The 16,411-nt window shown below is 42.0% G+C and overlaps 1 protein-coding gene across 7 annotated transcripts in view; it reads right to left on the bottom strand.

The window, feature by feature from the left end:
* DOCK7 (dedicator of cytokinesis 7) overlaps positions 1–16,411 on the bottom strand; it is a 108,517-nt gene that overhangs the window by 28,227 nt on the left and 63,879 nt on the right. For 3 of the 7 annotated variants that reach the window (XM_075759198.1, XM_075759199.1, XM_075759200.1), the window contains exons 20-29: positions 15,778–16,009; positions 14,321–14,485; positions 13,208–13,377; positions 7,543–7,632; positions 6,423–6,518; positions 6,179–6,319; positions 5,907–6,020; positions 4,708–4,878; positions 3,787–3,926; positions 26–195 (exon numbers count right to left, since the gene is read on the bottom strand). In XM_075759198.1, coding sequence (XP_075615313.1) covers positions 26–195; positions 3,787–3,926; positions 4,708–4,878; positions 5,907–6,020; positions 6,179–6,319; positions 6,423–6,518; positions 7,543–7,632; positions 13,208–13,377; positions 14,321–14,485; positions 15,778–16,009 — 1,489 coding nt within the window. Of the gene's footprint in view, positions 1–25; positions 196–3,786; positions 3,927–4,707; positions 4,879–5,906; positions 6,021–6,178; positions 6,320–6,422; positions 6,519–7,542; positions 7,633–8,857; positions 8,951–13,207; positions 13,378–14,320; positions 14,486–15,777; positions 16,010–16,411 lie in introns of all 7 variants that reach the window. The other 4 variants (XM_075759202.1, XM_075759203.1, XM_075759201.1 and 1 more) reach the window with 2 other exon arrangements.

The following is a 16,411-nucleotide window of genomic DNA, read 5'->3' as shown; positions in this document are numbered from 1 at the left end:
ATTCAAAGCACAGAATATAAAATACCTGTAAAGTCATAAAGCTGAGGCACGGTTTCCATGATCACGCCAATCAGAGGCAGATACAGCATTGCCACCCGGGCCTTTACCTGTGGGTCAGCGTACCGCGGATCCGAGTCGTGACTGGACAGTAAATTGTGTACCATATTGATGACCTTCTTATGCAATCCAAATAAACTGTTAAAAGAGAGTTGGGTCACACAGATTAGTTAATATCTTCAAAGCAAACTATACTTTGTAACTACATGGCTTAAAAAAAAAAAAAAATTCCGGGTTTTTATTTTTAACTTCACATAAATTGCCATTACACATATTTTTTGAACTCCCATGGATTTTACAACTGGCTGGATTTCACTATGCCATATAAAATGTACAAAAATATCTTGCGGAGGTGCACACCCAATATAATGTGAACACTCTCATATTTCCCAAACAAAACCAAAGCCCCAGCTCCTGCTATGCTGAAGTATCAAGTCTGCTAAAGACCGTTAGGAGAATTTGGGGAATATGGAAAACAGGGAGAGAAACTTGAGAGGACAGTGGGTTTAGCAAAAATACTCGTTGTGTTCTTTTTTTGTTTCTATTTAACACCATTTACAGAGAGAAAAGCCCTCCTAAGACAGAATGTTGCTTTTATCAAATGATCAGGAAGTTTCTGCTTCAGTTCCCTGACTCCCATGCAATTATTCAACTGACACAGGAGACTACAGATCCATAATTCCAAATAAAAAGCATCAAAGAAATGGAGGGGAAGAAAGAAAACCGGCAAAAAATGGCCTTCCTCGTTATCAAAGACGCAAACAATGGCAGGGCCCAGGCACCATCCCCTTTTGCAGGGCACCCTGCGTGAGCCTACTCGGTGCTCGTGCCTTGAAAACACAAACTCCCCTGAATCTCTCAAGAACTCGCTCCGCTCCTTTCGATTCCCTCAGCCACCACACAGAGGCAAAACTCTCTCAGAGCAAATAGCAGGTGTATCTGTAGCTATTTGCTTCTGTAGGCAAACCAGGCCAAGAAGACAACTTTACCCCATGCATGAAGCAGCCAAGGAAGCTCATACACTATGCATTAGCAAAACATAAGCTTCAATGTTCAGACCTGAGGTATTAAAACAAGTGCTGAATTTCAGGCAGTATCCACTTTACCTGAAAAGTAGAGTTGAGTTCTGGTTAAAAAAGACGAGAGGCTTTGACTGGATTGTCGGGGGGTTTAAATGATTTAAAAGACACCAGTACAGGTTAGAAGGACATTAGCTAGTTGTAGCTACACTTCTTTCCTGTGTTTTTTAATCACGCCGTAAGGGGATGCTACAATTGCTTGTTTGTGTAATTAGCGAGACCCTTAACAACTAGGAAGGAAATGCTTATTTAAGTGACTGGTTCCTTCACATTAAAGAAAAGTCTTTGTATTATTATTTTGAAGGAGTGGCACCTAAGTTGTGTTTCTAACAGTTCAAGGGAAACTATCCTGCAGGCCACAGAACTGCATTTAGGGAAAATGCATCCAAACAAAGCAGCGTCGTTCTAACCTAGGGCTACTTGGATCTCTTTTTCACTTCTCCAGAACAGAGCAGGTACCACAGTGGATCGATCCATGGCGAAGAGGAAGAAATACAGCCCACTAATCTTTCTGGCTGATAATGCAATGAATTGATCTTGCCGCCCTCCAACCATCCCGTCTGTTATCTCAGCCCTGGCCTGAATTTGTGTCAACACTGCACACTTTTGGAAAACTGACTTTTGTCACTGAATACTGAGGGCCAAATTCCGATTTTCTCACTTCTGTCCTGTAACATCAGTCAATATGGGCAGCATAGGCACTATGAAATGAGCAGCAATAATTATTCTGAGTTAATAACCAAAGCACCACAGCACTGTTTGCAGAGACAATCTGTTCAGGGTCTAGCTGCTCAGACTCACTCTGTTCTCCACTTCTGCGACTGTCACATTCAGCTGGCTTCCTTCACCTGTATGCCGTCTTGTCTTCTAGACTGCAAGTGCTCTGGAGGAGGACTGTTACGTACCGGGTTACCGTAACAGCACCTAGCACAGAGGGATCTATCTAACCCACCACCTTCACTCACCAGGGTACTGCAGCTTTTCCGTCCAACCCAACCCAAGGAGCTCTTATAAAATGGGTGAGCTAAAATTCAACGTATTTTGCTAATGGAGCAAAAAGAGCAAGGACAGAAGAAATGTAAGGCTCTGTATCAACTATGAAGACCTAAGGCAAAGCTCTAACACAGTAAACAACTAGACGGGCATCCCGCTCCACTCCTGCTGCAGGATAATGGAACCAGGAACAATTTTGAGCTTTTTTTCAAGGGTGGCTGAAACATTTTAATGGCAAGCATGCCTGAGCCCTCTACTAATAACCTGTTGACGATATTATCTATTAAAAATCTTCATAGGCATTGGAAGAGCAGATCTGTAGAGACTGGTTTGCTTTCCATAGTGGATCTATCAGGGAAAGGCAGAACATTTAGGCCTGAGAATAGATAATAAGCAGCAAACTACAAGTAATTCTAGAAAACAATAACAAACAAATGCATTACTGCACACATCCCCACCAAAATTCAGGGGTTTTGATCAAAAGTCTTCTTCAGAGCTGAACTCCTATCAGTGGGCATTTTGGTCTAGACAGGGTTTGAGAGAGGAGTGAGACCAGCAAGATCATGCTGATAGCTCCTTTCTGCAGCTGGGCAGAGATTACCACCTTGGTCCAAGCTTAAGTGCTGAGAATACCAAGGTAAGAGAGCTCAAGAGGCAGGTAGGTGAGAACAGAAAGTTTGGGAAGAACAAGGGCAAATATGGTCAGAGACAGGACCCGATTTCTAACCAGTGAGCGGGGCGTTCCTATGCTACAAAAGGATTTCTGCAGACAGTGTATATGGGTAAAGATTTGCTGCTTCTTCCATTTCAGGCCAAAGAAATGGAACTGCAGTGTGTTATGTACATATACAAGAAAATATTCTAATTTATGGTATCACCTTCTTCTCCAACAGGAAACAGAATGAATGTTTAACTCCTGAGACCTCTTGATAAAGGGGCAGAATTAACCATGAATCATCAGCATTTGTTGACTCAGCTGGTATTTCTGAGTCCACCTCGAGAAAAATGCCTGCGAGAGAACTTAGGACTGTGGAAGCAATCAATAATCTCCAATGAAACCCATTTTAACGAGGCAAGGCAGAATACAGCCCTAAATAACACAAGTAACAGACTGGATGTCAGGATTACAGGCTACACTCCTACTTCAGAAAATTATTTGCTGCACAAGCCAGACAAGGCACCGACAAACTCTGCATGCTTGACTCTATTTGTCTATTTATGTAACCTGCAGGGGCCTCATCAACGCATAACTTATCTTTCAAAAAAGTATGGAGGACCAGAGGCAAAATACAGTGTAACATTTAAAACCACCAGCAACAGAGACTTCCTAAATGTTGAAAATAATTTTCTTGTTACAACTGAGAAAAACTATTTTCCTCTTGCAGTGCCCCTGTGGCAGCTGGGGGCTCCAGCAGGAACTGCTTTCCCTTCTTCTCAGCTGGAAAAATGTGATTGAAATCATGTTTACAGAGTCAGGGCTGAGGAAGTAAGAAATATGAGGGGTACGGAGAAAGAAGAGGATTCTTAAAGAACTGGTTTCTTATTTTCTCAGCTCACAAATTTAAATCACTTCTGGGCATGCCGGGAACTTGCTTTGCATCCACCATTTGCTTGGAATTACAGAAAACTCTTGGGAAAGAAAATCGTAAAGATTTACCCTTCTGCATCAGGATCTAAAATGACAGCCAGTTCTGTTAACACAAGCCCGGCCAAGTAATGCTGTTGGCGGAAAGGCACAGACAATTCAAACATATTTGCAATCTTCTGGTCTTGGACATTTGTGGAGAACCCAGAACTCTGTGAAAAAAACCAAGTTTCAGAAGTTGCATAATGAGGCCCCGTGGAACAGGGAGTCAAAGCTTATGAAATACATTAGAAGCCGTTTTCAGAATTAAAGACAATCATCTCACATGAACTACCTTCTCCCTTTTTTGTTTGGAACTAGGCACATCTACTTACATTACATCCAAGCTCACTAACTCTGCTATTAATTCTGCTTGTTGTTATTGCCTTCCCACCTAAAGGGCAGACTCTAGGGAAGTTAAACCAAATAACCTTTAAAAGTGAATTAGTTAAACTTCTAACTCAGGTAAGGATGGTATTATTCAAGCTTAAGAAGGCTTTAATTTGATTTAGTTTACGTGATTTTGCAACTAATTAATCCGCCTGAATGACAGATTTGCTAATTCTAATTACATTTTCTGAGCAGGCTAGGACTGAGCTACAGTGTGCTAGACTCTTGTTTTGTAAGAAAAGGGTAACACTGGACAAAGAGTTTTCTTTAATGGCTCATTTATGTTCATGCATTTGTCCAATATAGGAGGGGACTAGGTCCCTAAGGACAGAAATACGTGTGGTCGCTATGAGGATGGGGATATGGGCATTCTTTCTTCAATAATAAATATCAAAAGAAGTCCAAACCTACATGGTAGGAAAAACTAATTTCTAAATCAACACTTCCAAAAAAACATTAGCAAGCAGAGACTGAAAATACAGGTGCTACCTCTGCCTCATATGATTTAAGCCTCAGAACACAGCTCAGCTTGCATTTCCACAAAGGACCCTTGTCACAGCATACCTGAGAAGTTGCTGAAGACACAGACGGTGATGGAGATGCAGGTGGTGTCAGCAAGCTGCAGGGTAAATTCAAGGTGACGTAGTGTTCATGGCTGCAAATGATGCGAAGGAAGTCCAGCCTCAAAGATGCCAGGTTACTTGGATTTGTTAAGGTATACATCTTTGAAGACACCTGGCAAGTTTAGCCCGTAAGATTGCAGTTAGCACCAAAACAGAGTATAAATGCAGCACCAGCCCCTCTCTCCCACCACTGCTCCCAAAAACACATCCAAAGCAAGAACTGAAGAGCCTGGTATCATTAAATGGTCACATCCACATCACTTCTTTGTGCTACAGATGAAAATTCTGATATGCAGGAGCCATACACATCCCAGCCAACGGCACATGTATCAATACAAGATGTATATAACAGCCATATTTATATAAGCAAATGAAGAACTATGTGCTTCACATACGATCGCCACATCCTATTGGTTTTGGTAGGAAGCTGTGAGAAGCAGAACCACACAGTGTGATGCATTAACAGGTCAAAGATGCAGGTTGGCTAATATACAGTAGGCAACAAAGCTCAAAGGCTATTGCTGTTCTTGCCCCTTATATAAAATGTTTTAGACTCTGCAGCAAAAATGAGTCTAAGCCTAAACTCCTGATACCTCATCATCTCCTTTGTACACCGTGTCAGCACGGATGTTTGCAGTCAAATGAAACTTTGTGGTTCAAGGTGATTTTCCTGGCACAACATTGCAAATAAGCTGCCCAATGCGTAACACAGGAACCCTCCTTATGGGGGAGGAGACCTTGCATCCTTCGAAGGATGGAAGGGGAGCTTGGCGATCAATATGATCATACAGAATCAATGTGTCCTTGAGAGACCCGCTGACAAACCATAACAGTCTTGAGCTCCCTCACAAAATGTCCTACTAATTTTTGGTTCAGTTACTCTGAATGTGGTGAGCAGAGGGAATAATTCTTCCTTCCTGCTGCAAGTCCATTCACTCAAGGGAGTTGCTCCCAATCCACATTTAAGAGTGTACTCAGAAGGGTGTAAACTCTAAATCACCACTGAGAATGGCTTTCTTGCTCTAAAAAGACCTGAACAGCTGAATTCTGTACCCATACTTTACTGTCTGTCCAATGAAAGTTAGAGGAACAGGCTCTGCTATGGTTCACGGTTAAGTCGGAATATTTATCTGCATTCACCTGTTTGTAGCAGGTCTTAATAAGACCAAAAACAAATCCTCTGTCCATGATAGACAACAGGTCATTGAGGAAAAATGCAAGACTGGTGTTGAGCCTTTCAACCATTTCTGTATCCTAGAGAGAAGGAAGAAAAAAAAAAAGGGAAAGAAGATGAAGAAGAGCACATTGTATGTTGTCAAACAACAATTCCTGGTCTAGGCACCAGCGAACAACATGCAGAAGGTCTGGTGCCTGAGCTCTGACTGGGCTTCACTTTAATTGTTTGCCATTACCTTCTGAAACCGAGAGATTATATCACTGGCGATTGTGCTGACCAAAGCAGTTACATCATCCATGAAACGCTCAGGAAAACGATTCTTTCTTGACGCATCCAGTTTGTCAGCAAAATACAAATGATGCACCATGCTCTTCACCTACAGGAATATAAATTACAACAAAGTCGCTTGCAGTTGTTGCCATTTGTGTTTTAAACTACAAACTGCAAGAGGACAAGCAAGGTGTTTCCAGTTTGCTCACCATCAGCTCGAAGAAGAACCAGGCCTGCTGTAGGGCTGCCTCCCGCACGCTTCCGCTGCACACAACCCACTGTAAGGCCAGCTCTTCATGAAAAAGCTACACAGATTCAAATCCAGAGTTAGTCCGAGCCTCAAGATCAGCACACAAAACAGTCCGCATGAGAAATGGTAGCACGGTCCATGGAAAGTATGGCAAACAATGAGTTTAAGCAAAATAAATAACTGGGAACATGACAGCAGTGGTGGCATCCCTTAAAGAAATCCCCAACTAACAATGAAGGATGATGGTATGATATGTGATGTGAGAAACGTTTCATAGCATCTTGCTCCAAAATTGAATTTCAAGTGTCAAAAGAATTTTCCACCCCCCCCCTCCCCCCAAAAAAAAAAAAAGTTTGGTGCTCAAATTAGTTTAGTTTAAAAGTCTACCTTTCTGCCTGGTCTGATTTTTGCAGGAAAAAGGAGTAAAAAGTGGACATATAAAGCCATTTGTACAAAGATGGATATTTACTGTGAGAAAGGACTTAAAACAGTAAGAAGGAAATGTGGGGCTAAGAAACACCTTTTGGGTATCTTTTCTTGGGAGGACCAACCCACAGACTGGACGTTGTCAGCGATAACATTTTCATCACACAACAAGTCAGGCGGTTTGCCTTTCCGACAGTGTTTAGTAGGATCTCATCTCTTCTAAGGGAGCGCGTTCAGAAGTAACTCCCGGTCCCTTTCTGGACTCACTTTGGATTTACACCTACATAACCGAGTTCAGCACACATCCGTAATGCCAGCTGTCTAACACATTATAATTTTGCACACAAGAATGTATCATTTACATGTCTAGACAGCGCTATTCGTATTTTTTGAAAGCCAGTAATAAAATGGCTCCAAACAGTATGAACATTAAATCAGACAAGCTACTCCTGATCATTTTATTCTTCCCAATTCAACTCTGTCAGAATACTTCATATTCACTGCAGCCTGGACATTCAGAGGTGTTAAGCAACAGCAGTTCCTAATGACCTCGGAAAAAATCAGGCTATAAATAAAAGAATAGATTGCATCATGTTTTCAGAATGACTTGACCTCCCTGCCCCAAAATACCAATTGTCTTCACTGAAATCTACCTTTTTAGTTGGTAATCGTCCTGTTAATGTTTGTAAGAAACTTGACGTCTCAGTGTGCGAAGACATACGATTACAACTTCGATCCGTAGCCTACGGAGTGGAGATGAATGAATGATGACAGGACATTAAAGTTTGCTGTGGATGGGTTTTGCAGCTCAAGGACAATGTACGTTTACAAAAATACTGTTCCAACTGTAGGTTTTTACTGTCTTTACACCTTTTTTATGCATTCTCAAACTCTTACTCATTTACAGATTTGGTTTAAACAAAATGGCAGTACTTTTTACTGTTTTAAGACATACAGGCTATTTAAATAACTGCATGTTCTTATGCACAGACACTTAATGCTGCAAAGCATGAAACTTTTTCATCATCGTATTTTATCAACATGCATACATCAAGGAGGTAACTCTTGTCATCTCAGTCCATACCTCTCAATCTACCAGAGACCAAGCACGTGGGGATGTACCCCACAGCGACGCTGCTACTGGCACAGGGTATGAGAAAATTACTGAAGTTCTGTTTCTGATGGAAATAATTTGCCATGAGTGCAAGTGAATTCAGACTAAGTATTTCTGGAAGACCCATAAACGTGAAAGGAGGTACACTTGAGAGGTACGTTCAAGGCAACCATGCAGTGGAAAGCAGCAGGCAACAGGGGCTAAATCAGTTACATCTTTCCGACCTCAGCTGCTATAAAGTTTTCATACTTTGCAACACAGAACAGATACAATTAGCCCTAGCAAGTCACTGGCTCCAGCACTCAAATGTACATGTTTTAAGAGAGAATTTTACATGTGTACCAATTTTGGTTTAACCATATTCCACTCAAACAGTCATGAAGGATTACTTGACAATGAATACTAAATGCTTGATGAAAATGGCAAAATGGTTCACAACATCAAAAGAAATGGCAAACATGGACAAAACTATGAAGCTGTGATTAATGTTCCCACTTAGAAATGTGCTCCACTTGAAGCTGAAACTAGTGTTAGAGAGAGGAAAAGAAAAGAAAAGAAAAGAAAAGCAGTCACAGCATTTACATTTCACAGACCAGCAACCACTGAAATGAAAGAAGGGGACACGTTCACGCATTTTGAGGTTTTTCATGCAGTGTAGTGAGGCGGTAGGGGAGAAGATGCTGATTTAGAAAATAAAACTCACAAAGTTTTCAAGGGATAAATAAATAATAATTCAAAAAAAAAAAACCAAAAACAACAAACCACCAAACTCGGAGTATACACCAAAAGGAAGATATTCTACAGGGAAACATCGGGGAAAACAAAGCCAGAAAAACCTCTACCGATGACACCACCTGTGTTGACTCTGCACTTGGGCTGGGGTTGGATCCCCATGGGGCTGCTTTTGGACCACCAGTGTTTACCCAGGAATTGGAGCGGTCTAAGCCCTGGGCATGTAATAGAAAGCAGTTGGGAAAGGAAAGAAATATTACATGTTGCATGCCATACAGTAGTCAAAGTTTAGTCCTTAAAAGCAATCAAACCGGGTACACTGCAAACACATCACCAGTTAGCACTGTTAAAGCAGCCTGAATTCTCAGGTGGCTGTTGAGACATTTTTGTCCAGAGGATTATTTTGTATTTCATCACACACATACATCACATTAATACTGTCGACAGCTCTGGTCCAACCTCTCCTATCTGTAATGCCTGACATTCAAAAACTATCCTCCTCCTGAAAAATTCCACTCTTACTGTGATCAGTTTAAACCTGTTCACTTCAGTAGATGGAGTCAGCCCAGATTTACAGTGTGACAGAGGAAAACTGGTGCACAGACATGAAATCATAGAATCAGAGAATGGTTTGGGTTGGAAGGGACCTCACAGCCCATCCAGCTTCAAGCCCTGCCATGGGCAGGGACACCCTCCACTAGCCCAGGTTGCCCAAAGCCCCATCCAACCTGCCCTTCAACACTGCCAGGGAGCCAGGGGCAGCCACAGCTTCTCTGGGCACCCTGTGCCAGGGCCTCAGCACCCTCACAGGGAAGGATTTCTGCCTCCCATCCCATCTCCATTTCCCCCCCTGCAGCTTCAGGCCATTCCCCTTGGCCTGTCACTCCCTGCCCTTGTCACCAGCCCCTCTCCAGCTTTCCTGGAGCCCCTGCAGGGACTGGAAGGGGCTCTAAGGTCTCCCCGCAGCCTTCTCTTCTCCAGGCTGAACAACCCCAACTCTCTCAGCCTGTCCTCATCAGAGAGGTGCTCCTCGGATCATCAAAAAACCCACAAAGGATGCTCTCTGAGGTTTCCAGCACTTTTATGGTACACTGCTTGTTAGCCCACAGTTTATAAGCTCTTCAACTGTTATGAAAATGGTGAGAAACTTTGAAAAGACTGACTGTCAGCTCTCACAGGGTTTCCTGTTCATGGAATAAAACCCCAGCACTGCTGGTAGAGTAACCCTGTGACCAGGATTTCACATGAACATTTGGGTATTTTCTCTGGGCAGTGTGGCAAAGAGAGTAAAGAAAACATACCTTTTCTGGAACCAACCTGATTTGCCAAGCAAAATATTTGAAAATCATCCTGCTTTTTAAAAGCTCAATCTAGTCTGTACTTCAAATTCTACTCCTGCAATGGATCATATGGGCAAAATTACTGCGGATCCCTCCTCTCTCCCCGCTCCCTTCTCCTCTCGAGACACTCAGAAAGAAGAGGAAAAAATTAAACTGTGTTTAACCAAGTCAGGAACATTCAGTGGGATGCTGTGGACTTTCCTGGGTCCCAGGAACCAGCTCTAACGGAGGCAGTTTTGCAATGCCACAACCGAATAGCAGTTCCTTTTAAATTCCACGTATCTGTTTCGACCCTCACCTGAGCAAGAGCTTTCATCCTAGTTTCTGTGCCAACTTAGGGCTTTTTCCCAATACATGAAGCAAAGGTGCAGCCCTTTTCATCGCAGTGATTACCATCGGCCGCAAAGTCCACCGAGCCTAACAATCTATTTCTCTCAGCAAAGAAAAATCCACCTCAAGGTTGAACCCAGCATGAGAGCTGTAACCTGGGATTCGAACCATTAATCCACCAAGCTATCCTCTATGCAGAGTACAGCAATGCTGTAATTTTGCTTAAGATGTCCAATAAAAAAAAGTCCTGAACACACATAAGGAGAGTGTTTTAATCTCAATTACTTTTTGGGAGAAATAAATCAAAGCTCTCTGCCCTGCTCAGACCCATAAACATGCTTTATTTTGCTCACAGTGAATTAAAGTCGAAAGGACTTTGCAGAATGCTGAACTAAGCTCGTGTTTCGTAAGATCAGGTCTAATTTTGAAAATGCCTTTATCACACTCACATTTCTGCTCACAAGCTTTCTAATCGTGTCACTCTGGTTCTGAGCATAAAGTTAAACATATCCTGTGTTTGCAGAAGCAGAAGTCATTTTGTAAAGATATGAAAAGGGAAAGCTTCTTCCCTCTTTGGAAAATGAAAGAGTACAAGAGCTTCTTACTGCTTGGCTGAGTCACTCAGAAGTTCGCAAAACTGCAATTAAATTGTTTCTATCTCTGGGGTTCAACCTGCAGCTGGATCTGTGCAGGAACATAACACATACCTGTGAAAAACCACTGCCGGAGCAATGAAACTCCACAAGTTTTTCTGTTTTCTCCCAGCACATCTCCAACATTTCAGGAACACTTAAAGTGTAACATCTCATCACAGATCTTATCAGACACTTAGAAAAATTGCTTTAGTAGGGAATAAAACTTACATGGCCTCAATTCAGAAATGAAGGCAAAATCAGTGACCTCCTCTGTTATGGAAATAAACAAAAATCTTCCAAATCCTGTAAAGGGGGTGACTATTTGAATTTTCAAAATTAAGTAAGAAGCTGATAAAGGGGAGACTTAAAGCATATTTATCAAACCTATAAATATCTTACAATACAGGACTGGACTCTGAAGACTTTGATCAAACAACGAAACACTATTTGGTGTGTTTTAAAGCAGAAAGCCTCCCACAACAGATTCTGATTTGAAGTGCAGGTTCTCTATGCTTAAGCCATTACTTGGAGGAACAAAATAGGAATTTTTGCACCCTTTTATCATTTCAACATCTCAAGAAGTGTCTTATTTTTTGTCTATTGATATTAACAAGCAGAAATAATTATATTCAATCAAAGGTCTGTACAGTCAGACTGAGCTTAATTTCTGATGCTCAGACTACCCTAAAGGAAACTTTGCCCTCAACAATTATCCACAGAATAGGTTTTTCTTTAAAGCCTGGGGTACGTCTCTAGAAGAAAATCTCTCTTCATTTTGTATTGTGACATTATTCGCTAAGCCAGCACGTGTTAAACTTCTGATAGCCTGTGTAAATTCCATAGTGCCTATGGCATTTCACAAAAGGTCAGGCTTGTTTAATTAGCAAGATACCACGGCGGTCTTTAAAATATTTTAAGACTTCTAAGTCTAAACTTTGATGTAAGAAATAATGATTTGCCTACCCACACTTCCTCAGCCTCTTATTTGGTCAGCAAATAATGTTGTTATTCATTTAAAACTGGTAACCTTTTTCTGAAACCATGTTTTTCTTGCTCTTAAAAAACCCAGGACCAACCAGTGTCAAGCCTGTCTGGTTAGGCTGATGGCTTTATTAACAAACTTGCTCATTGATCTTCCAAAGGATCAAACGTAGCAGCTCTCCAAAAGGGCTCAGGAATTCATCTGTGCTCGAAGAGTGAAGGGTCACAGGTGGGAAAGCGTCTTATCTTGGTGTAAGTTACCACAGTTTGAAGATTAAAAAAAGAGAACCCCAAACAAGCTAAGGCACCCCTCTCAGGGAAGGGAATTACCAACACAGCAGATTTGCCCTGGCTCATCCCACCTATTTTAGGCACAAAAGTGAAGTGCTTCAATTGGGACTGTAGCAGTCCTATGGACTCGGAAGTCACTCGAGAGGGACAAGCCCTTCTGCAGGAGATGCATACACTGAGCCCTCAAGACCCAAAGTAAGACCATGCCAGATGCTCTGCACTAATGTGCCCACACTGGAAAGTTACTTTTAGGTGTGGGGACTCACCGTGGGTGCAGACTTAGCACACCATAAATTCACACTGCAACTCAGCTGGCCGGACTATGGCTCACTCACTAACCATCCAAATCCTCTCCGGCCCATGCAGGGACGAGGAACATTCCTGCTGCGTGCACGATACCTGCCCTGGACATAAGTAGTAGAGAGCATCTGAGCAGCCGTTAGTGCTGAATGCAGAGAAGAGAGAGGTTTGGTTTGGGAAGTAAAAGTGGGGTCGCAGGACAGTAAGGTACGGGATGCAAGGTTTGGGGAAACATATCAGAGCTGGTCAGAGGATACGGCTGCTGGCCATGTGAAAAGTGAGGCAGTAAACCCATTCTTGTCCTGCTAGTCCTGGGAAGACAAGTCCAGAACAACTCCTGCCCCTAGCCACCACACTTGTGGAAGTAACGCTGCCAGGATGGTCTCTGACAAGGGAGAGAGATCAGCAAGTATTTTCAAGGAGTGGAGTTTCAGTAGCGTTATCAGCAACTGCCAGAAAAAGTCTGAGAAGGGGCTGTTAGTAAGGACATCTTTTCACAGGAAAAAAAAAATCACCCAAACTTCCCTGTTATTTCTTTAAAGATTAAATAAAAGATGCTGAAGTTCCTGTAAGACCCTCAGCAGTGCATGCGTACCTTACTGCCAATGATCGAGCGAACTTCATCATCCGGTGAGGTGGGGGTCCCAGATATATCTGGGTTGCTGTTGCTGAGGCTCCGGGAGCGGTTCAAGTTAAGGCTTGCCGGCCGGACAGCAGATCGAGCCATGGTGGCATAATGAACTGATCCCCCCAAGCCACCAGGACCTACGGTGGGGTATGAAAGAACATCCTGTTAAACCATCAGTCAGAGCCTTGATCCCCTCCTGCTTTACACCAGCCTGATGCAGCAAACCCTTTGGATAACCAGTAGGTCTGGCCCGTAAGGAAATCTTCCCTGTGCCTTCCCCCGCCTGGTCCTCCGAGGCCAGCAGCAGGGAGAAAGGGATGGGATTAAAAAGCTGGTTTATCCCCTGATCTGCGGGAAGCAGGAAGCTCCCTGTGGATTTCAGCAGCCCATGTGAGGTATGTCTTTAGCTAAAGGGATATTTTCCAGACCTCAGACTCGAAAACCACCGAAAGACTGGGCACAGTTTTAAGTACACAACCTTCCCAACACTGCTCAGAGGTTTCCCACTCCATGCACAAAGCAAGTGCTGTGCACAACAGTCCTTCCAAAGCCCAGCCTTCTGTGGCTGTCATTCACACCATCTCTTCCCCCATGCAGATATATCCCTTGTTCTCAGCAGGGGTGGAATTAATTTGCTTCCCTCCTGTACCAGACATGTGTTTTCAAGTATTTCACACTCCTTTGCTAGTGTTTCAACTTTTGCTGAAACTGGATAACAAAAGTACCAGTGAAGAAGACTGGGAAATACAACAGGCCAAGAGTTTACCACATCTGTCTAACTTGCTACACAAAACAAACCTAAACCCACAGTATTTTGCCATAATTTAGGCTCACGGTCTTCGAGCGGTGACACTTAATTTAACATCATCAAATAGTTCAACCTCTGACATGGCTAACTATAATTAAACTCATCTTGTAAATGGCTACGCTGGATCCCCAGAGAAAGTTAATAACAGGGCTTGGCAGGGAACCAGCCATGCAGTTGGAACTCAAGAGCACCTGCCAGCAAGCAATTTCTGCTTGCTCTTAACAAACTGTGACTGAAATAAAATGGAAAAAAAAAAAAAAAAAAAGAGCTACCTGGTGATGGCGAGTTGGGATAGGTATTCGGTAGGCGAAAAACATAATAAATATAGGAAGCAAGAAGGCTGTTTCTGCCATGCTGGTCCTGGTTTCCGTCCAAGTTCTTGTGAAGTCTGTTTATGATTGATGCCATCGCTTCAAAAGATGCTTGGCCCAGGTTAACTGAAAGTAAGCGAGGAGTTTGTTTTAGACTGCGGCAGTACCCGTGAGGAAATCCTAAATGTGCATTTTGTCCGCCTTCGAAAGGATAAATGGTGAAGCTTGTTGGAGTATAGCAAGCATTTCTCATGAAAAACTGAACCTGGTGTTTGACCTAGGTCTAATAAACAGCTTGACAGGAAGACAGGTGCTGCAGTGATAAGCTTCCACTGTTACCAATAACAAATTTAATGGATTTATGCCTGACTTCTGGAATCAGCCCAACTTTGGTCATGAACTGCAATGGTAACAAGATCAAGCCCTTGTTTAACTGATGGATAATATCCTTTGGATATTTATCATACTTTTCTCAGTTAATTATTTCCTCCATTAGCCAAAATATAAACTGTATCAAAAAGAACAATTTCATTCTGTTTTAGCAAAAAATCTGTTCTAAAAATGAGCACAGAAATCTACACACAGAGAGAGGCAGATATTCTAAACAAATTACGGATGAAGCAGACAGCAGCTGAACACTGTAAATCTGTTTTTTAAAAACTAGACACTAATGTCCTCAACGCTGCATACAGACAAACTAAACCAATATGGAACACTTAAAGAGTGAAAGACCTTGAAAATATAAAATAAAAAGTCAAGCAAAATTCTTCCCCAGAAAGATAACCTTTCTAAAATAAACGATTGCTATTTTCAAAGCAGTTTTAGATACCTGTATTCCATCATGTCCAAACTCAAGTTTCCTACAAAAAATCCCAACTGCTATTTTAAATACTAAGGATCTAATCCTGACTTCCACTTGAGATATTTCGTACTGCCAGAGCATAGCCCACGACAGGGAGCAAAAGGAGGGATTATTCATGCTGACAGTACTAGATCCACAACAGCGACAGGAATATACAGCATCTCTATCTTCTTATCTTACCTACTTCAAGGTTTTCCAAGGTGATTAGTAAGGCTGAAATTCTTAGTTTCTGAATGTCAGTATGGAGACACCTTAACAGGCTCCAGTGCTAAGAAAATACTGAGCATCCAACTCCTGAAAGTCAGGCCCCTTTCTGGTGTCTCAACTTGGACACCAAATTACTAGTCATTCTTGGAAACCTTTGTATTAAAGATTGCTCCTGTGTATATCACCACTGATCTCGTTGCCAGCATGTTTTATTTGGAAGATACATGGTATATTAGTGGCACTAAAATAAAGCATAAAAATGGACTTTTTTATTTCTACATAAATATGATAAAATTGGAAGTGTCAAACTTTCAGCTATGTAATTCTCTATAAAACTTAAATAGAATACCTATTTGGCCTGCAATGACAGGAGGTCTTACTACCAGAAGAATCAGTTTGTCAAGCAGGAGATGAAGAAATCGCACTACCGGCTCCAGTTGAGAGGAACTTAAAGCTGAAATGCTGCTCTTCAGTTCATTTTCCAAGTTGTTTTCCATAATTCTCATGTCTCCTATTCGCACAGGGAACATGTGCTCATCCAGAGCATGGACAAGTGCAAAGAACTTGTCAAGATAAGGGTCCTACAGAGAGCAAAAAAAATCCAATAATCAGCAAGAAGCTCCAAAAGTAACTCTGCTCTCTACCTCACAGTTGGATTCTCTCCCTCATTTTTCTATCTGACTACTTAATCTCACAAAATTAGCAGAAAATCAACATCTTTGAGAGCTCTGACCATATGTCTAATTCAACTGAAACCACTTCAGAAGTTGTCAGGGCAAAACTAGAGGACCCACAGAGTGTGTATTCTTAGAAAAAGAGACAAAAATGCAATAAAATCATGTGACTACTTAAAGCACTAATAAAATACACAAACCCCCATCAAAATTACATACTGGAAATTAATAAAAGGTGAAATGATTAGTCAAATGATTGTCATCTTTCTTTTCTGATCAAAGAAAGACAGATGAGAAATACATGGAGAA

The sequence above is a fragment of the Balearica regulorum genome, chromosome 8 (genome assembly GCF_011004875.1).
Source record: "Balearica regulorum gibbericeps isolate bBalReg1 chromosome 8, bBalReg1.pri, whole genome shotgun sequence".
NCBI classification, from domain to species: Eukaryota; Metazoa; Chordata; class Aves; order Gruiformes; family Gruidae; genus Balearica; species Balearica regulorum.
The sequence above is the reverse complement of the archived record's forward strand: the minus strand, read 5'-3'. Positions and strand labels throughout refer to the sequence as shown.